The sequence below is a fragment of the Arachis ipaensis genome, chromosome B10 (assembly GCF_059453495.1).
Source record: "Arachis ipaensis isolate K30076 ecotype BB chromosome B10, ASM5945349v1, whole genome shotgun sequence".
NCBI classification, from domain to species: domain Eukaryota; kingdom Viridiplantae; phylum Streptophyta; class Magnoliopsida; order Fabales; family Fabaceae; genus Arachis; species Arachis ipaensis.
Window position 1 is genome coordinate 142,219,320 of NC_142435.1, and position 22,363 is coordinate 142,241,682.

General features: G+C 32.8%; 3 protein-coding genes across 3 annotated transcripts; all 3 read right to left on the reverse strand.

The window, feature by feature from the left end:
- Positions 1 to 865: 865 nt before the first annotated feature.
- LOC148581954 (uncharacterized) lies at positions 866 to 9,539 on the reverse strand. The gene is made up of 17 exons (XM_088494669.1): positions 9,381 to 9,539; positions 8,923 to 9,190; positions 8,723 to 8,819; positions 8,470 to 8,591; positions 8,273 to 8,357; positions 8,031 to 8,163; positions 7,745 to 7,899; positions 7,448 to 7,598; positions 5,074 to 5,241; positions 4,808 to 4,981; positions 4,504 to 4,658; positions 4,283 to 4,412; positions 3,953 to 4,141; positions 3,799 to 3,870; positions 1,479 to 1,553; positions 1,350 to 1,432; positions 866 to 1,100 (listed from the first exon to the last, which is right to left on the reverse strand). The coding sequence occupies exons 1-17, from the start codon at positions 9,537 to 9,539 to the stop codon at positions 866 to 868; spliced, it is 2,451 nt and encodes an 816-aa protein (XP_088350795.1).
- A 5,723-nt stretch (positions 9,540 to 15,262) lies between these two features.
- Positions 15,263 to 16,824, reverse strand: LOC107621392 (uncharacterized). The gene is made up of 2 exons (XM_016323415.1): positions 15,970 to 16,824; positions 15,263 to 15,913 (listed from the first exon to the last, which is right to left on the reverse strand). Exons 1-2 carry the CDS (start codon positions 16,822 to 16,824, stop codon positions 15,263 to 15,265), a joined length of 1,506 nt encoding a protein of 501 aa, XP_016178901.1.
- Positions 16,825 to 18,559: 1,735 nt separating this feature from the next.
- LOC148581955 (uncharacterized) lies at positions 18,560 to 20,305 on the reverse strand. Its single transcript, XM_088494675.1, has 3 exons — positions 20,200 to 20,305; positions 19,503 to 19,899; positions 18,560 to 19,265 (listed from the first exon to the last, which is right to left on the reverse strand). The coding sequence occupies exons 1-3, from the start codon at positions 20,303 to 20,305 to the stop codon at positions 18,560 to 18,562; spliced, it is 1,209 nt and encodes a 402-aa protein (XP_088350801.1).
- Between the last annotated feature and the right edge of the window lie 2,058 nt (positions 20,306 to 22,363).

Below are 22,363 nucleotides of genomic sequence, written 5' to 3' on the forward strand. Positions count from 1 at the left end.
GGAAGATTTGGATGGCAAAGTAAAAGGCAATTGCGCAGATATATGGTGATTGGAAGGAGTCATATAACAAGGTGCCACGGTTGCTCCAAGTGTTGCAAACTTGTCTCCCTAGCATGGTATGTGACATCAGTGCGGTGCCATATTATGATGGACACTTGATAGTGCGCGACTGCAGTTAGTTCAACAAGGTGTTCTAGTCATACCCTCCTTGCATTGAAGCTTTCAAGCATTGTAAGTCATTCGTCTCCGTAGATGGCACGCACTTGTATGGCATATATGGTAGAGTGTTGTTAATTGCAGTTGCACATGATTGTAACAGTAACATTCTCCATGTGGCCTTCGCCATTATTGAGTCTGAGAGTACAGAATCATGGTCCTTTTTCCTTACCAATCTGAGATGCCATGTGACACGCAAGAAAGGCTAGTGATTATATCTGATAGATCCCAAGCAATCAAGTCTACACTTAGAGCTGTTGACAGCCTCTGGAAGCCTCCTAGGACGTTTCATGCGTATTGTATCAGGCACATAGCTGCGAACTTCATGTCTAAGTTCAAGTCAGTCGAGGGCAAACAGTATCTCATTAATGTTGCATACAATCCTAGCAATTCTGGGTACGAGTGGTACATGGATGCTCTGAGGACGTTATCACGTGAAATGGCTGATTAGGCTTGTAGATTTAATAAGAAAATATGGTTGCAACATTGTGATGGTGGATGTCGGTTTGGACACATGACAACTAACCTATCCGAGTGCATCAACGCAGTTCTGAAGGGTACAAGATATCTACCCATTTTCAACTATTATTAGATGCACGTACAAGAGATTGTAGTAGTTGTTCATCTGGAAGGGTAGGGAGGCTCAGGCTCAAATGGCAGCAGGTAATCGGTATTCACAGTGGGGGGAGTCGTCCGCATCCTCGGGTATGTTGCCGGCATCCTCCTGCCAGGCATACTCTATCTCCTCCTCGGACTCAACATCCAACCTCTCCCTGCGGGGTCTGGCACATTCTCGTTGAGGCACTGCAGCTCCTCCGGGGTCCCTCTCACCCCTCTCCCTCCAGACAGGTCTCCGAGTGTTTGGTCGCACCTCCTTGGCATGCCTACGGTGATCAGGTACATCTCATGCCTAAGAGCTTAGCTGAAACTCCAAGAGAGCTGAAAAACAAAGTAAAAACTACACCAAAAAAAAGATAAAATTGAAACCAACCCACACTAATTCAAAATCAACAAATCACTTTTTTTTGTCGTCGATAATTTTGTTTTTAACCTGAAACAGAAATGAACATAAAAAACGGTATCTCTTTTTCAAATTCTTCGGTTTTAAATATAGTAGAGCTCCCAATAACAACAGGCTTTGGAGATATTTCAATTCAAGAAATGTTGACATCCTAGTTTGATTCTTATCAGCATAGATTTTAAGGACACCATTTTCCTGAGACCAAACAGGAAAAAAAACCTACAAAGGAAAACAAGTATACTGTCTCAAGAGCCCCTGTGTAAACGGTATAGTCTCTTGCATGCTTCCCACTTGAATCCCTTGTCTCCTTCACTACCTGAACACACTCACAAAGAAACCAAATCACCCAAAACAACTGATGAGAAAGATGAAAAAACCGATCACAAATAAACATAGTTTCTACACAAATAGCTCAGAAGAAAAATTATTTAACTTAACTTTCTTGCAAATTTTCCGACCCCATCTCGATTTTCAGTAGAACTCGGTTGCAATTTCAGATCCAAAATCAGCTGCATTCTCAATTGATCTCCTATACATCTTCATCTACCAACAGATTACAGTATAAAGATTAGTAAATTAGAATTCTATTTGAAACAAAAGCAAACAAATCATAGAAAACATGATGCTGATACCAATAGTGTTCTGAGGGGTCATTTGAGACCGAAAACATCGATCGAAGTGGGTAACCTTGATGCACAATTTTCCGACAGAGAGAAAACTTGGATAATCCAAGAAACGATCCAGAAACACAAACTGCGTGGGGATAAAGAAAACTAGGTTGACGATGGTGACGGACGAATCGGGGTCACAACAACCACAGAGAAGATCGAGGCAGGAACGCGAGAGTGGCAACAGCTAGCAAAAGGAGAAAAGAGAAAGATAGGGCTGAGGTCTCGGTAAAGAAGGAGAAAGTTATGAGGAAGATGACTTCTGATGTTTCAACCCATTGAGCACCGAACAAAGTAATGAAACCAAAATAAACCAATACTAAACATTCCAAGATTATTATAATGGATAAGATTAATCCAATACTATTGTAATTAAAAGCAAATAAAACCAGCAACAATGAAAGCTCATCCTTAAAAACTTCTTGTTAAGTATGGAGTGCTGCACATTTTGTTAATTCGTTAAATCTGAACTCCTTATTTATTATATTTTATTTAAATGGTCTGGATTTAAAAACCTAACCTGTTAATCAAGTTAACTATTTTTTTTTATAAATTTTAGATTCTTTTATAAGTTTCAGATATTAGCTTGAAGTCCAAAACAAAAATAAAATAGTCTATAAATATTAAAAGCAATATATCTGTACAACAAAAGAAATTACTGGCCTTTAAAACTAAAATAAATAATACATGAAAAAAATTGAAAATCTATGTACTAAATTACGAAAAAAAGATATATTAGAATCTTAAAAAAAATTAATATTAAATATATATTACATATATAATATGAAAATTTAAATAAATTTTGTTTTTTAAAACAAAATTATAATACTAAATATAAATACAATAATAGAAGCTTTTGTGTTATATAAAAAAATATTAAAAATATATATTATTTTGTATTATAGTTTTAGTGATTGATGAGACGGCTGACGGTACAACACCCTACCGTCACCACCACGCCACCGCCACCGCCACCTTATGATAATGATACGACGTTCACCTCGCTAAGCAAGCTAACTAAAATTGTATATATATTTATATTAATTAGATTTATATATTATTATTAAAGAATATTTAAAATTTATTATTTTGTTTTAAAGATATATTATCAATTTTTTCTTAAAATAAGATTTTTTTTTTTGTTCAAATACTATGAAAAAAAATTTTACGCCACAATTCAATAAATATTATATAAGATCTTTTAGGTGAGCATGAAAATAATATGCCAATAAGTTTAAAGTTTAATTATTTTTTTAATAAATTAACAAAAAAGTAATACAAATAATTCTTTAAATATAATTGTATTTTAATTTTTCATGTTATTACGTACACGTTGAGGATAATTTGAAATAAAAGATAATAGACTTGTTGTAACTACGATATATTTTGTGTTTTGACTGTGTTGTCATCTAAGAATTATGGCGCTTTCATGAAGACCGGAATTCTTCTACAGAATCAATTCTGTATTTGGAGTTAGCCAACCAGCAACGGCTTTCATATTTATATTTCAATTTCAAATGTTATAAATTTTTAAATGAAGACAAGATATATATTTTTTAATAACAATTAAATTTAACCTTAGCTTAAATACATTTAAAAATGTAAATGTAAACCATTTTATTAACCAGCATCTATATCTTTTTGGCCGATTATCATTTTTTGTTGTTTTTATCAACAGAGTAATAATCTATTGTTTTATTGAATCAGTTCATTTGAAACTGATCAAATAAATGAATATTTTCTTTTGTTGTAATTAAAAAGAAATTTCATTAAATACATAAAGATCACAATTATATCCATATTAGAATTCAAAAGACACTAAGTATCACAAATCAAACAACAATTTAAAGTAGTATGTGAACACATTAAGCTAAAAAGCATGCAGATCTCTACAGCCTCATGATCGCTTCCACATTGGCTGAAAGCATCTTCAACTTCAGGTATAGAATCAACCAGAACATGAATCTGGAGAAAATTGAAATCCTCTCAGTTATTGATATTTTTAAACACTAATAATTGAACAAATTATAAAAAATATACAGCAGACCTTATGCTCAATCATCTCAGCAGCAGCCTCAAAAACATTAATAACAGAGGCATCATCCCAGATTTGTTGAACAATATACACAGATCGATTCATCTCATAACCCACAGGCCTAGCATCAACCATGAATACAACTTTTTTGTGCAAAAGAATTGAAATGAGTTTCAATGGAACAACTTTGCAATAAGATCCCTAAAAAAAACAAAACAAAACAAAACAAAATACTTAACAAATAGCATAATAATAATTTATGTTTTCTCTAGGAATTTCAAAAGAAACAAACTAACTATATCTATATCTATATACTAATTAAAACCACAATTGGATGACAACCTGATTCAACTCTGGGTGATTATCCAAAAAGCACAAGCATCTTGTCTTTATTATTTGGACGACTTCACGATCTTTAAGAACAAATATATTGTTCCCATTTGAATGAGACACTACAACCTTCAAGCAGAACCTTCCAAACCATGAGAAAACAAGGAAAATTTGAGTTAACATTGAAATAATAATTAGTTACCAAAACAGAATAAAATTAAAGAACAAAACACCTTGGGACAGCATCAATGCATTGAAGCTGACATAAATCACATGATAAAATATTTTTATTAGTTGACACAAGAGAACCACATAAATAAGTTGAGAACCACCACTTATGATTCTTCAAAATAGATGATATAGTTTCCAGAATAAAAACGAAACCACCTTACCAGCAAAGAAAAAATGATTACAGCATTTCAAATTTCAAATAATTTACAAAACTATCATTTATTAACTTTTCAGGGTATGATATAACAAGAATAACAAAAATGAATGATCTAAGAGATTTTATTGCAAATGAGGAAAAAAATATACGTTCTCAGCATCAGAATAGCAGCGATTGGGTGAAATAAGATCAGTAATAATATCTTCAATAGTTTCTGATTGAATAGAATTATCACACACTACTTGAGTCTTGTAATCTTCTCCAGTTGCATACTGCAAGTAGGTGTCATAGATTGGTGGAAAAATGGGACCGTGAAGCATTGCCTGGGATAATTTGGTTAGAATAAGTATCGAATGCATTGATTGAGAAAAACAAATTGCATGAACATGTTGTAACATAGAGTGAGGAATCATACATTGATATAATCATCGGTTGCAGCTGGTTCCGGATTATGACTAAAGACATTTACAATTTTAAAGCACCTGGAGTAATCTAGATCAACTGCAGAATGAATTTCAACCTTGAAAAGTTTCTCCTCTCCAACAACATCATCAAACATTTGTGGAGAATATGACCAACAGACCTTGGGAGTTTAATATAAAAGAATAGGGGTGTAAGTTACCGAACCGGACCGAAAATTATCGCAGAACCGAACCGAATCTTACAACAACCGATTAGAAAACCGAAAAAATTGGTTTTTTTTTTGTTTTTTTCGAAGTAAACCGATCGGTTCGGTTCGGTTTTCGGTTGGCTCGGCAGAAATCGAACCGAACCGAACCGAAGAATGAGGGTTCAATGGTGTGGTTTTACAAAATTGCCCTTTAACCTAGGTATAAAAGAGCCCTATCACACAGAACCCTAGCTTTCTTCTTCCCTTTTACGCGAACGGCGATTCTGTTAACCCTAGTCCCGAGCTCTCTTCTTCTCTTCCACGGTTCCACTTCCGATTCGGTGATTCCTCCATGCTCGAGAGAAGGAGACCATGAGGGAGCCAGAGAGTGCTGTCCGGTGTCCACCGTGAAGGAAGTCGCCACTCCTTGCTCGAAGGCGTTCAGTCATCGCCGCCGCAGGGTAGCCGTCGCTGGGTCGCCGTCGCCGAGGAGCATTCCATTCACCGAGCAGCAGTCCTGTCACGGAGCAGCAGTCCAGTCGCCAACAAGACTCCAGTGGCCGTCGCAGTCCAACTCGAGCGACGATAAGCATAAAGCACTCCTGTCAGTCTGTCACCAAGCCATCTTCTGCAAAAAGCAACTCCACAATGTCTTCTTCGGAGGTTAGAAATTCTGAACAATTGTTTTTAGAGATTTTGTTTAGTGATAATGTGATATTGTGCATTTGTGCTTGATTTAACCTGAACAATTGTTTGTGGTTATGTTTTTTAGAAATTCTGTTTGTGCCTTTGTGGTTATGTTTTTTAGAAATTCTGTTTTTAGAAATTCTGTTTGTATTGGCTGCATCAAGAACTCATAGGATCATGCATCGCTTTCAGTTGATAGTAATTTTAGGGATGAAATCATTGAGATAGGCATTGGACTAGCTTCACTCATTCCCAATTTTGATAGAAGGTCTATTATATATTTTGTTTGGGACAAACTGCACAGAATCTGTTCTATGAAGTATGAACTTCAATTCCAAGAAAATATGATAAGGAACCAAGATCCTTTAATGTGAAGATTTTGTGCAATGGCTGAATCATCAGAATAATTTGTGTAGAGTAATTTTCTGTAATAATAATGTCATATACATAACAACTAACAAGGCATATATAAAATAGAATTGGCTGGATAATGCATCGCTTTATTTTTTTTATTTTCATTTTTTTCTTGGATGAAAAGTAGATCCAGCAGCGCTAGATTTTCCATTGGCAGCTTGGGCACTTCCATTCCTAAGCTCAACCATGGTGTATTATCTCTCTGAAAGAACAGGGAAAATTTGTAACTAAAGATTCTGAACAAGCAGTTATGGATGCTAATATGATTACTATTCTCTTTGGAGAACACATAATATGGGTAGATAGACCAACAAATTGTCCAACAGATTCCTATCTCAACAAGTTCAGTCATAAAGCATAATATGGAACTAGAGTACACTAGGATTGGAATTTATTCCATTATCATTTGGCATGTCAAAACAAGTAATTGCAATGCAGTTGGATTTTTTCATTGCATATATCAGAAACACTCAACAAAATAGAAAATAAACTGATATGTCACTTTATGTTTATAATTTATAATCTATATTGATTTTCTTGTTTTATTTTTGTAGAAATTGCACCAACCGGAGAAGATGAGGATGAGTCTGGTGTGGATTCAGATTAAGCATGGTGGTTGACTGGCTGTTTGGTTTTTATTTGTTTTAAAGTGACTGTTGCGGTTTAAAGTGTATTTATTTTTATTGTTTTGCTAGACATTTTTAATTGCCTTTATTTTATATTTAATTAAGTTGAATTTGTATTGGATTTGGATGTGATACTCTTGTTATTCTATTTTATTGAAGGTTTTAAACTTCATTTTATGATATTTTAAATTCTGTTTATTAGGTATAAAAAAACCGAAAAAACTGACCGAACCAAATCGTTGTTGGTTCGGTTCGGTTCGGTTCGGTTGTCCAGAAAGTAGCCAACCGAATGGTTGGTATCAACGTACAACCGATCAGGTCGGTTCGGTTGGTTTTCGGTCCAAAACCAAACCAAACCGAACCGATTACACCCCTATAAAAGAATCAATAAACTTGAACACAAAAAATAAATAATAAAGATTAAATGAGATTCGCTATGAAAGAGTTCATACTGCAAGCACACTAGGATCAACAGGAAATTCTTCTTCTATCCTGAGAAATGCTTCAGAACAGATTTTTCCAAATAGTTTTGTTGCTGCATTATCAAGCAGAACAAACAAAACAGCACACCCACCATGCTGAATCTTTACCCGAATCCCATATCTAACACAATTAACAACCAAGAATGATAACTAAAACCAAGAAATCTGCTTAACAACACATACAGTGGCGCATAACAAAGAACTAACAAAAAATCCAAAAGATTATTAATTAATCTATTCCATAATAAAGTTACATATGAAGCTCACTTGACCATAACATGTTCAACACATGAACCACAAGCATCACAAAGGTAGAGATCCTCATGCTCAACAACGGCATGACCACACACACATGAGTAGTACCACCAATCTGGTTCATCCATAACTTCCTTAATTGTCCCAATAACAAAGTAATGAGAATCCTGTAAAATTTTAAAAATAATGATATACTATACAATAATGATTAACAAACCAGATTACAAAACCCAAGACACATGTTTAATAAATTCAACTTTAAGTATTAAATGGAGAGTTTGCCAATATAAAATAGTACCCCATTATCTGAATGAAGATCTTGAATATTACTGATATCTTTGGGATTGAAATAATCACCATCAACTTTAGAAACTAAGTATCCAGGGTCATTGGTCACAAGTCTTGAGAATCCATAACTGGCTACACTAAATCTACACACAAGATACAATAACTAATCTTCATAACACAAAACATATACATGAATACCAACAAAATAAGCATATCAGGTTGTAGGTTTTCAATATTTTTATCACAACTAACCTGCTTAGGAACTCAACAAACTCAGAAATGTTAGGATTAATGAATAACCTAGAGACATTTATCACATTCTGTAGGATTACCCCACCTGCATGCAAGAATCCTATTCTATTAGTCTCAAACCATATTTAAATTAAAAGGTCAAAAAATAGAAAAGTAAATATTAGAGTAAAAATTCATTGAATATGCCTGAAACTAACCTTCAATTGCTTTGATTTTAAAAGACTCGAGGACAATCAGCAGAGATCTTGGATATTTTTGTAAGTTATCATATTCCAACAGATCACAAGCATTTCCAAACACATTGCATTGTACCCTTTTGCTGAACAGATAAGTTTCAAAAGATCAAAAGGATCTAACTATATATTTATTGTTATAAACATAAAGACTGGAAAAAAAATAGAATTAATAGAAGATAACTACTGATATGGGAGAAAGTCAGAGAGATATTACCCATCAGTAAAGACTTCTAGCACCACTGCTTTGATAAGCTTCCCATATGATGCTACATCTCTTTCTTTTCGAACACCAGTAATGATCCCAACAAAGTCTAATAATTAGATTGAAACATATACAAATTTGAATCAGAAACCACACTTTTTAAAACATAATACTATGATTCCAAAAGGGAAGAGCAAGAAACTTGTACGAACCAATGAGAAAATTATCATCCTTTGTCATTTGATCAATTTCATCTATTGATACAAAACACAAACCCGAATGAGGTATCCTTGGAGATACCACAGAAACAACAGAGATCTTGTATTGGAACAAAAGTCTGAACCGATGTTTTGTCACTTTGTTCAAACCAGTATTCGATACAACTGTAAAATGGGTCATCAAGTACACATTCCCTTCATTTAGAGACACCGCAAAATTTGATGTAAGCTGATCTCTAATGGTTGCCTGGATCTTGTGTAACTGCAATTGAAAAAAATGCTTCATATTTTGAATTTATTAACTTATTTAGGTATCCAAACAGCATAAAAACACTTGATTAAAAAAATAAAACAACAAAAACATATCAGTTTCCAACCTTCCCTTCTGCATATTAAAAAAAGATGAAAACTTGCAACAACCTAAGGAAATGCTAACATAAAATAAAACTGACCTTCTCATCCATTAAGACCATATGCAACAGATTTTGAGAAGGATCCAAAGTAGGATTCTTGTGGTACCACAACTTCACAATTTTAACATGCACTTTCCATGATTCTCTCCACAGAGTGATTTTCTCCACCAGATCAACACGGTTATTCATTCCCAACATATGTAGGATAAGAACACCAAAAGGAGAAAATATACAGAGAAAAATTCAGAACTAAGATGAGAAGATAAACACATGAGTTGGAGTTATAAACTCCCAAAGTTAAGAAACACTAAAGCTTACAATGTAAGCTTCACATATGGGATAGAGATAGACTAATAGGCATATATAGATTGATATGGCTACACACATCATTTAGGAAGATATCACAAGTAACCAAATACTCATGGAAAAAGAGCAAAAACAATATGAGAAGAGGCCTGTTACAAATTACCAAATACCTACCACATATAGTTGATTTGACAATTCACAATAAAGCAAAAACAGAATTTTATCAGTCAACTATACCTAACACTACAGTTAACTTCAGTCCAATAGCAGAAAGAAAATTATATAATTTATAATGAGCAAACCCCCCAAGAAGAAAATTATTTCATAGAAACACCAAGAGCACATACATAGGAGAGAACCATTGATTTACAAAAACAAGTAACAATCACCATGATTAAATCAGAAACCAAACAACTCAACATTAAACGATAGATCTAGAAAACAGTAACAATTAACACAAAAAGAAATTGAAACTGGAGAAGGAATCCAGAAAGAGATTGAAAAGGAGGAGAATGGAACCATAGCCCACATATACCTCTTGAACCGCGGTGGCAACGTCTGCTATCCAAAACCGAAAAATCGAGATGGAGAATGAGGTATGCTCGACAGAGAGAGACAGAGGAACCCTAGGGAGAAGGAACAGACGCAACGAAGAGAACAACACCCTCATGGTGGGATCGAATGGAATCGCAGAGATACCCATAGCTTCTCTGCATGTGGCCAGAACCGAGAAGAGAAGCCGAAACCTCAGTCGAGGATGAGGGTACGGATATGGTGCGACGGATGGAGATTGGGTTAGGGATAGAGGAGATGGGGTGAGGTAGTAACGTCTTTTAGGATCCCTAATCAACTAAAAGTGATGAATTTGGTGAAAAAAAATTAGAATAACCTCACTTTAATTAAGTTTATGGTTTAATTGAGATGATTATATTAATAAAAACAAATTCCTGCAACCAAGTGTGTTTAGACTCGTAGTAAAAAAAATATCAATAATTTTAGATATTTAATTTTTTAATTTTATGCAAATTCAATGTATTAAAAAAAATAATTTAAATTGATTTTTTTTAAATAAAAATCTGGTTCATCTGTTAAAAGAGATACATTTTAACTAACAAAAAAAAAAACAAAATAAATTGAGATCTGGATAAATTCACAAAAATAAAATATAAAATAGTAACAATATATTTTATTTGAAAAAAATAATATCAGATTAAAAAAGTAAATAATCAAATTTTTTAATAAAATTTAATATTTTCAAAAAGATATAGTCAATTAACTTTTTGATACTCGATAAAATAACTGTATTTAAAAATTGACTTTTTTAAACGAAAAAAAGAAATCAAAGTAAAATATGAACAATCAATTCTATTCATTAAAGAAGAAGGTATATCTTAAATGAGAACAATAATTATGTACTTATAGAGTATGCCATATTTGTGTAGACCATTAGATTATATTACATAGAAATCAAAGGTTAATATAAAATAAGAACATTGATAGACTCTAATAAATACATAATATTTTAGTGCATAATTAAGTACTTTAAATAACAATACTATAATACAAAAAATTTAAATAGTAATAGAATCTTTTATTTTGAAACAATTAAATATGAAATACATAAAAACAAAATATATGAAAAAGAGAGCTTGCATGAACGAATAGCAAGAAAACACAGCTGACGGCGAAAGCAGAGAGGAGCAGCTGCACCCTTCCTGAGGAGAAGTCACGCTCGAGGAGAATGTACACCTTGGATGTGTGCAGGCCTGAAATGCAGAGAGCTCTCTATACCGAATATGAAACCACATCATATTCCAAGAACTATCAGGTTGCCCAGAGTACTCAAAATTTAGTTGATTTTGGAGTACTAATGATTAATGGTTAGTTGTTTGAGATATCTTGTATAGAGAAAAAAAGCATTACAAAAAGCTTTTGGTTATTATACTTTTCTAATACAAAGAATTTGTATCAAATTTAAAAGTGAAATAATATTAAACTCGTCCAAAATTATTTTAGACTAAAATAAAATATTTAAAATATTAGACATCAAATTAAAATTTGGCCTAAATATTAAAACCAAAATAATAAAAAAATAGAAGACGGAAGGCACCAAGAAAAATTGATACATACAACCTGGATGATCATTTTAAAATAATTATGATTGATGATATTTTTCTTAATGGGAAATTATTAAATTATTTTTGAATAAATTTTTACGTGTTCAACTATTAAAAATTAAATGAAAAAGGTATATTCTAACTTGTATTTTCTTATTTCTTACAAATTATGTAAACAGGTGCCAAGGAGAATTGATATATGACATTATAAAAAAGTTAGTACTAATAATATGTATTACTTAAATATATATTTTAGAAATAATAAAAATAAAATAAAATTGTATCGATAGAGTCTAATCCAGATTAAAATTAATTTTTTTTGACAGATTAAAATCAAATTTGTATTGGTATCATCTGACTTTTCTTTCTATAAAAAGATAAATAATTATTTTTTATTAATAAAATAGTCATATTTTATTTTTATTAATATATTAACGATATATTTTCGTTCTTTTCTTTTGGAAAAAACAATATCAAATTTAAAAAAATAAATAAATTTTTTAATAAAATTTAACATTTTCAAAAAGACATAGTCAAGTAATTTTTTGATATTAGATAAAATAGCTGTATTTAAAAAATGGCTTTTTAAACGAAAAAAAGAAATTAAAACAAAATATAAAAATATAAAAATATAAACCATCAATTTTGACCTCCCTGCATTTCAGGCAGGCTTCAATTTCCAGGTGGAGGCTCTCCTCCAACGTGGCAAGCCCACTTCAACGGCGCATGTGCTTCCCTCTGACTCCGCCGCTCAGCTGTCTCTTCTCGCAATTCGGTCATGCAAGCTCCCTTTTTTCACGGATTTGATGTCAGAGATGATGATTTCTCCGAACGACTTGCACCCCTCCTGAGGAGAAGCCATGCTGGAGGATAACATCCACCTTGGATGTATGCGGACCTAAAACGCGGAGAGCTCTCCACACCGAATATGAAACCACATCATATTCCATGAACAATCAAGTTGTCCAGAGTACTCACAATTTAGTTGATTTTGGAGTACTGATGATTGATTGTTAGTTGTTTGAGATATTTGTAAAAAAATTCATTGCAAAAAATTTTTGGTTATTATGCTTTTCTAATACAAAGAATTTGTATCAAATTTAATAGTGAAATAATATTAAACTCGTCTAAAATTATTTTGAACTAAAATAAAATATTTAAAATATTAGACATAAAATTAGAATTTGGCCTAAATATTAAAACCAAAATAATAATAAAAAATAAAAGACGGGAAGGCACCAAGAAAAATTGATACATAAAACCTGGATGATCATTTTAAAATAATTATGATTGATGATATTTTTTTAACGGGTAATTATTAAAGTATTTTTTAATAAATTTTTACGTGTTCAACTATTAAAAATTAAAGTAAAAAGGTATATTCTAACTTCTATTTCCTTATTTCTTACAAATTATGCAAACAAGTGCCAAGGAAAATTGATCTATGACATTATAAAAAAGTTACTACTAATAATATATATTACTTAAACAAATTTTTTAGAAAGAACATAAAATAAAATAAAATTGTATGGATAGAGTCTAATTCAGATTAAAATAAAATTTTTTTATGACAGATTAAAAGTAAATTTGCATTAGTATCATCTAACTTTCTTTTTTATAAAAAGATAAATATTTATTTTTTATTTATTTATATTATGGCAAATGAGTGACAAGTGATATTCTTATTAAATTATCGTAAATAAGATTCTTTTTATGTATTTCATGATTAAAAAAAAATTCTCCTTCCATAATATAAAACATGGCTAACCAAACAAAATTGCTTGGTTTTAAACGTTACTCCTTCAAGCAGTTATCTTTAATTGCACAACAAAATATTATACGTTTTTTCAAATATTGTATAATAATTAATTTTATTAAATTAATATTATATATACTATTTTGAATAAAATGTATGTTTACAAATATTTAAATAAAAAATTACATTATACAATAACATATTTTTTACAAAGTTAACTATTGATAAACATTTTCTAATAAAATAAAATAATTTAATTATTTTCAAGTAATATAAAATAATTTAATTTCTTACATTATGTTATTCAAAAAGATACATAATATATGGTAGAACATCATTATATGTGCAGAAGACATTTTTAAGGAAAGATAACACAGGACCGTGATGCCAACTTGGTGTCACAACACCCATTCCTTTCTCAATGAAGCTATTAAATTCAGCGCAAACAACTTTATGTCTATGAAATGCAAGAGATGAAATATAAAATAGTTTTTATTAAAAAAATACAAAAATAAAATTAAATAATATAACAAATAATTCAAATGGATTATTGAATAAGAACAAAAATTGGAATGCAAAACTCGAATAAGAGAGGGTGGATCTATAAACTCACTTTGTTGAAAAAACTCTGCCAATCACATCACCACTGAGGAAGTAGATTAGGTAGAAACCCCATACCTAGACAATGATTCACAAAACCAAACCATGATCCATAAATATAAGAAAACATAAGTAGAAATTTCATCTTTCTAATCATTATAAAAACCAAAAAATTGATAAAATAGACAAACCACATACAAAAAAAATTCAACAGCTGACAAAAGGAGAAATGATAATCAAATTAACACTAAATTGCAAACAATGAAATGAAGAAGATGAATCCAATTGATAGACCATATTCAAATTAACAGCAACTTCCAAAGAATGTAAAAAAGAACATGAACCCAGAAACATACGAAGCCAGATAGACAATTTGTAAATTAGCAGATTCACAAACCCTAGACAGTAAAACCTGGATTAACAGTGTAAGAGATACGAAATTTGATCACAAGGATATACACAATGAAGAAAAAGAAAAACGATGAACAGGAAAACAGGTTTGGAAGTAAAGGGACCAGAAGAGTGTACCTGATTGATTGATTGTAGATCTTCAATTTGAGACTCTATGGAAAAATCTCTAACCTGCAATGAATGACAGGGAACCAAAGTCCCAAGAAACAGAGGCTGTAGACAACGTTTGGTAGGGCAGAGGAAAGCAGATCAGGAGATGAAAACAAAGGGGCTAGGGTTCAATTTGATGATTACCTGATCAACTAAATCCGCGAAAAAGGGAGCTTGCGTGAAGGAATCGCGACAAAAGACAGCTGACGACGAAAGCAGAGTGGAGCACATGGACCATTCCTGAGGAGAAGCCATGCTGGAGAAGAACATCCAGCTTGGATGTTTGCAGGCCTGAAACGCGGATAGCTCTCCACATCAGAGATGAAACCACGCGTATGCTAATATATACTAATATATTCTATATTTATAAATCGTATGAATACTCTTCTTTCATACCATCCTTTGATTTTCATTTAATAGAATCTAACGGTTCATAAAAAATGGTGCATCTAGTGCACACAAAATGGTTGAGATGATTTTAGACATACCCCAAAGAAACTGTCCCTCTCTAAAGAAAACATACACCAAAACAAAACTATAAATTACACAGATAAGATTGGAAGGTATAAGAAGAAACTACATTATATCTTATCAAAAACTTCTGTAAATACAACGTTTTCAGTCCTGATAGGATCAACTAATCCATCATCACAAAGTAAAATCTTAAGACCATTTCTATTCCTAACTCGGGAAAGAGCTACATAAAGTTGACCGTGACAAAACATAGGACGATGCAAGAACAAACCGACTGTTGATAATGTCTGACCCTGGCTTTTGTTTATTGTCATCGCAAACGACAGAGAAATCGGGAACTGACGGCATTGGAATTTAAACGGTATAACCGTATCACTGGGAATCATATTCATTCTGGTGATAAAAACTTTATCCCCAACATTGCTACCAGAAACAATATCCGCACTGATCACATTTCTCCCTAGATCTCGCACAACAAGTCGGGTCCCATTACACAAACCCCCAGGTGGATCAATATTCCTCAACAAAATAATAGGCACGCCTATTTTCAACTTCAACGAATGATTAGGTAGACCAGAACACCTAATCTGATTCAAGAATTCAACATTTATCCAATCAACATCAACATCATAATAGACATCACTACCACATATCGAATCAGTACTGAGATAATTTTTCTCCTCACCGGGCAACAAGTCAACTATATAATTGTTTATCTCTTCAACATTGTCGACAGTCGGAGCCAGAATCGCCCTATCCTGAAAAAACTTGGATCACGAAAATTCTGAACCAAATTCAGATAGATTGTATTTACAATATCTTCCACTGGATTTTCCAAGACAGGAATGATTAGATCAGAAGGAATATCAACAAAAATTTTATCACTGACCACTGTTCCACATCGACCTTCACCGATTTGAAGTATCCAATCTGAAAATGACCTTAACTCCTGAGGAGTTGATTGTTCCAATCCCATTGTTAACCTCATATTTTTTGTCAGACGCAAAACTTTGCAATATTTCCAGAGGATAGAAGAATTTATCGAAGCCATGACAATCTCAGCACGAGAACCTTTCGGAATAACTGGCAAGACCTGCCTGAAATCACCACCAAGAACGACCACCTTCCCACCAAAAGGTAAATCTTTATTCCTATCAGAGACCGAAACCATTATATCACGTAACGTCCTATCGAGCGCTTCAAATGCTAATTTGTTAGTCATCGGTGCCTCATCCCAAATAATCAAATCGGCCAATCGGACTACCTCAGCTTTTGCACTATCCTTCTTAATCCGACAAACAGTATCTTTAGTCAGCTCAATAGGAATATTGAACATAGAATACGCCGTCTTACCACCAGGTAACAACAGAGAGGTAATACCACTAGAAGCAACGTTTATAACAATCTTTTTCTCAGATCGCAATCTAGCCGACAAAACCCTGTATAAAAAAGTTTTTCCAGTACCACCAAACCCGTACACAAAAAAGAATCCGTGCCTCTTATTCGAAACGCAATCAATAATTTTATCATAGACCACCCTCTGTTCTTCATTTAACTTTAAGACATTTGCATCATGCTCACGAGTCAAAGAAATAGTATCATACTGCAACTCACGCAACAACATCAAGTTGCTAAATTGAGAGACTAAAGAGTTATTAGGAACCGGCATGCCAGCATAATTTCTCAATTATTTTCCATTACTCTGCAATAGTTTCTCAATTTCCAACAAACAAAATGTTTGCAACTCGTCCTGACTCATCGTTAGATCTACGTTTAACGATAATTAATAAATATTAGCACGATAATATCATTTCTACATTGTCTGTGTCCGTGTGTGCCTGCTTGTCATATAATAAATTCATCATGAACAAAATTCTTACCGGGATATTGCAGCTCATGCCTTCTGCGATAAAGAATATCATCAGACAAATAAGTCCAAGTTTGTTCCCAAACTGACAGAGGCCTTCCCATGGAACCAGATAGCAACAACATCACAAAAAGCCTCCTTAGCTGTGCAGCGGATGCTACCTCGGCGACTTCCTTAATAGCAGAAACATACTCCTTATCATCTATCAAGAATCCCATGGCAGAACATGCCTCCTGAAATGTATCATAAGTAACACCATTCACGGTTCTTATACTTTGAAAACGGGTACAACATCACTGCACGTTCAAAAGCATCCGCATATAAAAAAGTTCACCAGACGAAGGATGAGCAAAACTCAATCTTCCAATTGAGAATCCCCTCTGTCTCGGCTTCCACTCCCTACTGTTCGAACAATAGACAAATTTGCCTGGATATTCAACATATGTTAAAGACCGCCCATCCAGGAACCGCCTGTTGGCTATCATCCAACCCGTAAATATCGTCAGCAAATCTTTGTTGCGCAAATAAACATGAGTAGTGATATCAGCATCATCGAATACAACATGTTGTTGGTTCGGCAAGTGAAAAGTCAACCTCTGTACTGACGGCCATCTATGATGAATATCATAAGCAAAAATTCTCCACATGGATTCAGACGGTGATAAATAACGACAATCGTAATACTGCTTGATCTCATCAACCACCTGAGAAGATTCACTAACATGATATGTTTCTCCAACAGTTGCAGTCACCCGATCCGGATCCTTATTGATATACTTAAAAAGATACTTGATGACGTTTGACTTGTTACAGAACTCAAGATTTATGTGAGCTTGATATTTCATTAGCAGCAGTGGATTATAAGGCACAACAAATCTGTTGTCAATATCAACGTCGTTGATCTTCACTGCCACACCCATATTACGACGTCTATATATCGGATAGCCATCTTCATCAAAGCTCGTTTGGTCAACGAATCTTTTCGGATAAAATTTTGAGCATTTACCATCTTTCATGCAAGGAGAACTCGGTCTAAGTCGACCGCAGGGACCATGGATCATGTACTTGGTGAGGACATTATAAAGAGCTGGAAATTTGAGGGGATTGGGTAGCTCGGCACAGATGAATTCATCAACAATTTCAAAACTTTGTAAGTTGATTTCCCCGTTAAGCCATAGTAACATGTGTGCATATGGTAGACCTCTTTTTTGGAACTCAATAGTATGATACCTAAAAAATACAAAAATATCATTAAGAAGCCAGACAACTACATGTCCGAGGACAACAGACAAAAATTGAAATGCCAAGCGAGAAATAACATACCTGCACTAAGTGGACCAAAAAACACACCTTCCTTGAGATCGCTTAGAAGGCATTTCAACTTAGCATGAAAGACACGGCAAGAGATATCAGGACGATCGGCGATGGAAATTCGCTCTCGCTCTGTGAATCGCTGAAATTCAGGCCAATTTGGATTACACGTAATAGTAAGGAATAAATCTGGATAGCCAAAATGTTTACAGATTGCCATCGCATCCTAACAACGATTAAACATATAACGTCTACCACCAGTGAAAGAAGAAGGCAAGATGACTCGTGTCCCAATTGAAGAAGCTTCGTCATCACCACGACACATAGCCTCTTCTATTCCTTGAAGCACTTCTCCTCTAATTGCACTTTGCTTCATTCTAATCTCATACAACCTCTGGGACTCAATCATGGTGAAACAGTCAACAACAAATTGTTGAAATAATCGCCTACACTTGTGAATAATTCCATCTTCTTGCTCCCTAATCTGCAGACGAAAACATATGAATTCCCTGAGAGAAACCCTTGTTCTCCTTCCAGGGACATATCCCTCCTGTTGACCTCGATAAGGAATATTCAACTGGTAACCATCCTCGCCATATGGAAACAACAACGAATACTGTAAAGGCCAATACAGAGCATGAGTTTTATAGATACGTTGCAACTGACCAGTAGTAGATCGAACAATAATGTCACGACCATGATCCGACGAATCAAAATCTCCAACAATCAGAGCAGCAACTTCGTCACAAGAGGGAGTATTGTAAGTTCTTCGATCAACCTTCCTATGCGAATACAACTTCAAAGAGAAGATCTCGGATGGATGACACTGATAGAATTCTCTGACTCTTCGAAATAACTGTGCTATCACATTATGAGTATCGATCATTTGCAACAACTCAGTTATCAATTCTTTATCTATCTCAGATGTTTGCCTAAAACAAATATACATTAACCACAAAAATATATTTAAAAACTACACAGAATACAATTATCATATGTTTTAATACATCATTATTAGTCAGAAATGATTAATAACGCATTATAACAGGAATAAAACACAATATAACTATGCAATGACAGATATAAACCTATTTTTCAGTGCAAATAACATTAAAACATCAGGGAAATAAAATAAAAAAACTTAACAACAAAACTTCAAACACACATACCGAAAGATTCCCTGCCTATGCATTATCTCATGCTGAGTGTCGTATATATATAATTGAGCAAATTTAGGCTTCTGACCAGGATCCGGGAGCAAACTTCCAATCCGATGATAATTTTGACCAGTTATTATAAACTGCGGTGGACCACTCCCATCATTCACTGAATCCAGAACCTTACCACCAAGAGACGTGAAGGCAAAGATACTATCATGTCCGTTAATCAAATTATATAGCAGATCTGGGGGCTTTCGGAGATAAGGTAACTGAATTTTTCCTTTTGAGCAACAAACAGTAAAAACAGGACGATTAACTGTAGAGTCTCTTTCAACACGTTCTGATAACCAGAAACACGCCCCACAGATTGAACATTCATAGTTAGGATCACCAACATCAAGACAACCTGGTAAAGATAAAGCGGAAAAAAACATGCATAACAATAAATTTTTTTTATCTCAATTATATGGCATGAAATAGATTCAACATAAAATGAATAAACCATTAGCTTACAGATATAATATATAACAAATACTTGACTCATTTAAATTTTGTCAAAAAAATATATCACAAAACATTACTTCTATTTTATACTGCCTGAATAATATCTCATCACAGAAGCACAATAGAATCTTTTAGAACTAAGTAAATAAGATTTCTATTTTACTATTCTTGAATAATTGATGATTTAAGAAAGAGAGCGTACCTTGTATCTCACTTTGCAAGAACAGAGGATGATCAATAAGAGAACCAACTTGACTGAATGAATTTATCGAAGGATCATATATTTCTGATTGGTCTATATCATCCATTTTAATTTAAAATAACACAAATTTATGTAAATATATATTTGACAACCAAACATAAAAAAAAAATAATGATGAAATAAGAAATCAATTAATTATTTAATAATCAGCGTACAAATTGAACATTAAAAATGTAATAAACTACGAAAACCAATTTGAATTAACATTGATTTATTAAATAACTAAATATAAATAAAGCTTAATGCACATTCAAGAACAGTTTGATTTTTTTTAACGTTAGAATAGACTTTGTTTCATTATTTTAATCACTCATACTAATTGTCTAGGTTGCAATTAAATAAGCTAAATCACTATGAGAATCATTTTGTATTTTTTTAGACTTTAATGACTCTATTGGTCCATAGAATCTTGTAAAATTTTTAACCAAGTGCATATATTTTTTTTAACTTTAACTGAGTCATTGCACAAATTTTTTTCTTAATTGGCTGCAAAGGCTTCCTTTTTCTTTTAATTGAATCCATGCACCATATTCTTTGTTGTAAACATCTCATTATACAATTGACCTAATCACTATCAATAGAGGCATAATTGAAAAAACTAAAAAAAAAAAAAATTTCACAGACAGAACTAAAAGAAAAAATATTTATATGGAACTAACAAAAGATTTCAAAAAATTAGAGGAACCGACAGAATAATTAAACTTTTCTTTAATATACAACTATTGATTATGACATCAAATTAAGAAAGTTTCAAGAAATACCCCTCGTCTATTATTTAGCTAGAAAAGTTAATTAATTAACTAATTACGTGAATCCAATCACATAACAAAAAAACTTTTCATATTGTCTAAGACAAGAATAAACACTAATTAAACAATTTATTAACCTCTAGTACTTGTGTATGTTTGAAACAACAATATAAATTAAACCTATATACTGATCTAAATGATTCCATAAAGAATTTTATAACAATGTAAAAAAACAATAATAAATTAACAAACCAATCTATTATTAGATATAAATCCAAAGAACTTAAAATATAATTTAACAAAAATAAAATTGGACAGGAATAAAATACTTAAAGATATTATTATACATGACAAGATAAGATTTGAACTCTGATTAACATTCTGGGACACTTCAACTAAATTTTCTAAAAAATAAAAATAAACAAAAACATTGAAAACATATAAAATAAACAGATAAATTTTTAGAAACACAAAGATTAACTAAAAAAATATAGGTAGAGCAATAAAAATTACACATATAATCATTCAAAGAGAGCAAGCATCGAGGAATCGAGGACCTCAAAAACATTAAAAAACGAAAATAAATTACAAAAGACTCCCATAGACATGAAATCACGGAAAAATGGAACATAAAACACTAAAAATATCACGAAGGTCAATTCAATACTGACCTCTTGCATTTCGATGGTGACTTTGTGTTCGTTTTCTTTTCAAAGAATTTCGCGTATATTCTCTAGCATGAACAGAATTATGAGACATTTTTGTTACTCATACTAAAGAAAACAAGAGGTTGAAACATAAATCGCAAGAACTACCCCTAATTCATTGCCCAAAAGACATCCACATTGTTAAGTTCCTATAAGCAAGAGGTAAAAAAAAGGGGAGGTGGCTGTGAAGAGAACTTGTGAAACACACCAACAAAGAACTTATATAACCATGCACACCTTTGATAACGCAAAACATAAAAAAAAATAAAGTATTATAATCAACACCAATAACTAATTGACATGAAAAGATAAAGTTGTACAACAATAAAGAAATAAAAATAAGAACTGCCGCATTTCATTAAAATACTGATAGTGATATACACAATTACATATGGCCATCTCTCCTATGATAAGGAGGATCCCAACATATGATTACATATCCTAGTATGTAACCTAAAGAGGGTACAACATTGAAAATGTGTCCAATCCCTAGCAAAGTCACTATTACAAAAGAAGGAGTTGAGAATAGACCTAGTTGACAGATGACCCGAGCCAACACAAAAAGAAAACCCCTATATCTGACAATCCTATTTGTTCGACACAATCCAAAAAGGTCAAATCAAAATACCATCCAGCCAGCATGATTAC

Excerpts from the sequence above, each read along its gene's own strand:
- LOC107621392 (XM_016323415.1), bottom strand. The coding sequence starts at position 16,824 with ATGCCGGTTCCTAATAACTCTTTAGTCTCTCAATTTAGCAACTTGATG. Across the intron at positions 15,914-15,969 it reads AAAATCCAGTGGAAGATATT|GATAGGGCGATTCTGGCTCC; the intron begins GTAAATACAATC and ends AAGTTTTTTCAG.
- LOC148581955 (XM_088494675.1), bottom strand. The coding sequence starts at position 20,305 with ATGGATGATATAGACCAATCAGAAATATATGATCCTTCGATAAATTCA. Across the intron at positions 19,900-20,199 it reads CTTGCAAAGTGAGATACAAG|GTTGTCTTGATGTTGGTGAT; the intron begins GTACGCTCTCTT and ends TATCTTTACCAG. Across the intron at positions 19,266-19,502 it reads CATAGGCAGGGAATCTTTCG|GCAAACATCTGAGATAGATA; the intron begins GTATGTGTGTTT and ends TATTTGTTTTAG.
- LOC148581954 (XM_088494669.1), bottom strand. The coding sequence starts at position 9,539 with ATGTTGGGAATGAATAACCGTGTTGATCTGGTGGAGAAAATCACTCTG. Across the intron at positions 8,820-8,922 it reads GGATGATAATTTTCTCATTG|ACTTTGTTGGGATCATTACT; the intron begins GTTCGTACAAGT and ends TCTAATTATTAG. Across the intron at positions 7,599-7,744 it reads GTTGAACATGTTATGGTCAA|ATATGGGATTCGGGTAAAGA; the intron begins GTGAGCTTCATA and ends TAATTGTGTTAG.